Below are 5,373 nucleotides of genomic sequence, written 5' to 3' on the forward strand. Positions count from 1 at the left end.
TTGGAATAAACAAGCGTACCTCTGACTTTAGTGAAAAGAAGGTAGCGATTCAACTGTATAAATCTCTGGTGCGATCCCATTTGGAATACTGTATCCAAGCATGGAGACCTCATCTTGAGAAGGACATAGTTGTTCTGGAGAAAGTGCAACACCGGGCAATAAAAATCAGTCCAGAGCAAAGTCAACTCACGTGCAAGGAACGATTGAGGTGCCACAGGGCTAATAACACTGCAAACCAGGCATGACATGGCGGATCTTATTGAAACTGTAAAAATACTGAACAATTTGGAGAATGTTGATTTGTAAAATTTCTTCAAAAGGTCAAATATAACACACACAAGGAGCAACGATTTCAAGGTCAACAAGCCACAATGTAGGACTGAGAACAATAGATGCTTTTTCACGCATAGGGTTATTAATCAATGGAACCGCCTACCCGACGAAGCCGCAAATTCCAAAATTCTGTTAACTTTTAAAGTACAGCTAGAAAAGATCATCAATGCAAATGAGGGGACTTCGACAAGCCGCCGGCTTCCTGTCCTTGTCGAGGCCACTAGTGTTAGTGGCTTTCAGGTAAACTCAGGTATGCACACGCTAGATAACTATATTTGATAATAAATTACTTGATCACTACAAAATTTGGAAATTAGTAGTGTACCACAGCAAATTTATTGGATGTGTGATAATAATATGATAGGGACAATTCTTAGGAGGTTTAAACACTTTACCCAAAGAATATAATACTAAAATTATTGTAATATAATTTGCATGTATTATGCGAGGACTTTTAATTAGTGTAAATGAATGTGTAATATACAATATGATTATTAATTGTGTACTGTATGGATTTGTGAGCCCCTTGAGGGACCTGAATTAAACAGAGTATGGTAGTAATAGCCTAACCTTCTCTATCCTTTTGGATTATATTATTCCCATAAACTTACTTGAACCTGAACTTAATTGATCGCAACATACTGAAAGGAATTGACAATGTGAACAAAGAGAGCCTCTTTAAATTTTGAGAAAGTAGAACGTGAGGGCACAAGTGAAAGCTGCAAACACAAATGAGTCGTAAAAATGTTGTGAAATACTAATACCCTCTACGGGTATAGTTTCACTGTCATCCTTGACTTCTCGAATGGAACGCACTCAAAGTTGTGGAAGTCACCACCATCCACAACTGTAAGACCAGACTCCAGAAATAATTCGAATATTAGAATAGTTAAATGATATCGCAGCAGGTAGAAGGCTAGTAGGCGGAGAATAGAGAGCTAGAAGAATAGAGAGCTAGACCTCACTTCTCCGTGATCACTGTGAGGTAAGCAGTGTGTGTAGCGAGAGCAGAGTGTCTGCTGCTTCCCCCGCACGCTCACCAACTGTACCTCCTGCTGGAGTCAAGCGGACTCTTAGCATTGTCACTCACTCCACCCACCATCAAACCCGGCCTTTTCAATCTATTTCCTCCCCGCCTATCCAGTCTATCTCCAACCAGTTCTTCTGATTCACCTGCACACCTGACTCCTTCTCACCCCTCATCTGTAGCTCCAGCTTACGCACGCTATACTAAATACCTGATCAATCATCTATTTTGCATAAATTCCCAACCTAACTTTATCGATACTTTGGATAACATTAAGAAACACTTCTCATCGGCAGTTCGCATAATCTAAATTCCTTAATATATCTATAAATCTTAGTTTTTATTAATATATTTAGATTAATTTTTCTCATCAAATAGAAACGATGTGAAAATGAATCGTTATTTACTTTACACCGTCAGTTGTATTGATTTGAAATAAATTTCTTGATATAAATTTTATTTTTCCTAGTAAGGAGATGAACAGAATAAATGTCGAGCTGACACTCAATCCTTGTAACTATTATATCACAGCAACATAATGTATATACATTCCCTCACAGGTGCTCAGCATGCAACGATAGATGTAGGAAGGTTATCCTTAGTCAGATCATCATCAGGAAGGTTATCCATTGTCAGATCATCATCAGGAAGGTTATCCATTGTCAGATCATCATCAGGAAGGTTATCCATTGTCAGATGATCATCAGGAAGGTTATCCTTAGTCAGATCATCATCAGGAAGGTTATCCATTGTCAGATGATCATCAGGAAGGTCATCCATAGTCAGATCATCATCAGGAAGGTCATCCATTGTCAGATGATCATCAGGAAGGTTATCCATTGTCAGATGATCATCAGGAAGGTCATCCATTGTCAGATGATCATCAGGAAGGTTATCCATTGTCAGATCATCATCAGGAAGGTTATCCATTGTCAGATGATCATCAGGAAGGTTATCCATTGTCAGATCATCATCAGGAAGGTTATCCATTATCAGATGATCATCAGGAAGGTTATCCATTGTCAGATGATCATCAGGAAGGTCATCCATAGTCAGATCATCATCAGGAAGGTCATCCATTGTCAGATGATCATCAGGAAGGTTATCCATTGTCAGATGATCATCAGGAAGGTTATCCATTGTCAGATGATCATCAGGAAGGTTATCCATTGTCAGATGATCATCAGGAAGGTCATCCATTGTCAGATGATCATCAGGAAGGTTATCCATTGTCAGATCATCATCAGGAAGGTTATTCATTGTCAAATGATCATCAGGAAGGTCATCCATAGTCAGATCATCATCAGGAAGATTCATCCACAAAGTCAATTATTCGCATCAACAACGTATGTCATATTAGAAAGCTTCCATGCGGGACCGCATCTGGGTTATTCACCATTTGTAACTCATTAAAGGTCTCAATACTAGGGGTACACTGAGGACCTGCACCGCTTCGTTTAGCATTCATAGCGATTCATTATCTCGTATAATAGGTTTAGTTTCGTCTTGTGATTTTAGTTGTTTCCTTACTTCATCCGTTGTTGCTTCAATATTTAACAGTCTCTCATCTTGGGTTACCTCCTTTTCTAGCACTGGAAGTTGTTCAGGCTCAGTTGTGAACACTACAAGGAAGCTGGCATTGAGTTTCTCACAAATTTCCTTATCATTTCCTATATATTAACCTCTCCCTTTTCGTAACCTAGTTACTTAGTCGTTCACTGTCATCTTCCTTCTTATGTAGGAGAATATGAACATTATGTAGGCGTTTTGGTTGTTTCTTTACTTTAGAAGCAATATCACTTTCATAATTTACTTTCTACACACTTCTTATATTTATGTATTATGCGTACCTTCCCCAGTTGCATCTATTATGATTCTTCTGTTATTTGAGCTCTGTATTCATTACACTTCCTCCTGCTCCGGTGGAGGAGCCGGTCGGCCGAGCGAACAGCACGCTGGACTTGTGATCCTGTGGTCCTGGGTTCGATCCCAGGCGCCGGCGAGAAACAATGGGCAGAGTTTCTTTCACCCTATGCCCCTGTTACCTAGCAGTAAAATAGATACCTGGGTGTTAGTCAGCTGTCACGGGCTGCATCCTGGGGGTGGAGGCCTGGTCGAGGACCGGGCCGCGGGGACACTAAAAGCCCCGAAATCATCTCACGATAGCCTCAAGAAGATAGTTGCTCTTAGTTTTGCTTCTTGCTATTGCCTACTGACCCACGGGTTATTATATTCTCTCATACTTTTTTATCTTATTGTTTGGTATAAATCTCAGCCTCTTTACATCTCCGTTTGACTTGGCTCCATCATTTCCATGACTGTCTTCCCACTAAATTCTTCCTTCCATTGCACACTTTCAAAGGTACTCTCTTACATTCATGTAATCCCCTTTTCTATAGTCTAATAAAAACTACAAGTTGACATTGAATGCGTTTTAACAGTGAGACAAATAAGAAGCAAAATAAGACATATTAAGGCACAGTCAGAAGTGGCGAGAAGAGGTATAGTGTATGAAGGAAGTCAAACCTTGCAACATTACATGTTTGTGAACCACAACACCCATTTCATTATGGTAAAAGGAGAAATGCTTGGAGTGTCTCTGTACATATGCGACTCGATCAGGGTTGTACATATGCGGCTCAGGCTTGGGTACAAATATTACTGGGAATATGAAATAGGTGTTAATGGTAATGACACGAAGTGTAAACTATGGGGTATGTTAAGGTTTCACACCCTCACCCATTATGTTCTAGATTGCCCGTTGATTAATGTATATAGAAACACTGAGATAATTGTCTGTGTACCTAGTCATAAAATTATTTGTGTGTACGTCTGGTAACATACTACATGTGTAAAAGAAGTTAGTTTAGTTCATTTATTATGCACCCCATACCCATCTTATGGGCGGTAGAGGAAAGGGTTACAGAGGCACATAATGGGCTCAGGGACTGAACCCCACAATTCATTTAGCTAAGCAAGTTACAATCTTGATGAGCTAGTTACAAAATTCAATACATATTGTCACATCAGCAATGGGTTCGAGACCGACCACAAGTACAGTTTCTAAATTAAGCAACTGACATATGTGGAGAGCTAGTGTCACAATTGATATGTTTGTCCTGCACACCGCCCCCCATCCAGTGGGCAGCGGTGGATAGGTTACAATCACTTAGTTACTACCTACAGTTTGCAAACTGGGAATATTTGGCTAACATTTCTGGTAGCAGATCATTTTGAATGAAATATTGACACATCGCTGGAACATTGGTTATAGAATTGTCTCTAAATTCACGTATCTTTTCGCACTCCATCACATAGGAACGGAGGGTGTGCGAATGATTTTGTTGACACAGTTTGCATTTGGTCAGGTCTACATCAGCAAATAATGAGAATTCCCAGAGATACTTGTAACCGAGTCTAAGCCGAGCAGTAGTAACATCTGTGTAAATGAAGAAATGTAAATATTTATCACTCAGAGTGTTCGATAATATGCTTATTGTTTGTGATGTGTGTTTATATATATGAACACGTTGTTCTGAACGGGATGAGAATAGCTTGAGCTACATCATCTCTTTATGTGTAATTTATACCTCAATAAACCTATTTCTCTTTCAATCTTTCCCTGATCCCATGTCTTGTGGTCATTGTTTTTATGTTCGATCATGAAGTCAAATACCAGTATCACTGGCTCCTAGTGGTATTTCATGCTCCAAATTTCCGATATCCTCCTCATTCTGGAGGAAGATCAGGTCCTGTCGACTTGGTACCCCTCTTGTGTCATCCTTTACATGCTGTGTTAAGAAGTTTCTTTCCACAACATCCATTTTCCTTGCTCTCCATGTTTCTTCACCACCATGGGGATTTCTCGATTCTCAATCGGTCTCTTTGTGATTTAGGTTTCCCCATGACTAGTAGTATAGTTGTCATTCTGTGTGCTGTTGTTGCAGTTCTCTACAATTCATCTGTGCGTGCGCTGTTGTTGTCATCACATTCCTGTCTGGATATTCAGTTGC

The 5,373-nt window shown here is 39.8% G+C and overlaps 1 protein-coding gene across 1 annotated transcript; it reads right to left on the reverse strand.

Annotated features, from left to right (window-relative positions):
- Positions 1–1,924: 1,924 nt before the first annotated feature.
- LOC123754173 (uncharacterized protein in mobD 3'region-like) lies at positions 1,925–2,677 on the reverse strand. The gene has a single exon (XM_045736381.2). It carries the CDS (start codon positions 2,675–2,677, stop codon positions 1,925–1,927), a length of 753 nt encoding a protein of 250 aa, XP_045592337.2.
- Positions 2,678–5,373: the final 2,696 nt, after the last annotated feature.

The sequence above is a fragment of the Procambarus clarkii genome, chromosome 6 (genome assembly GCF_040958095.1).
Source record: "Procambarus clarkii isolate CNS0578487 chromosome 6, FALCON_Pclarkii_2.0, whole genome shotgun sequence".
NCBI classification, from domain to species: domain Eukaryota; kingdom Metazoa; phylum Arthropoda; class Malacostraca; order Decapoda; family Cambaridae; genus Procambarus; species Procambarus clarkii.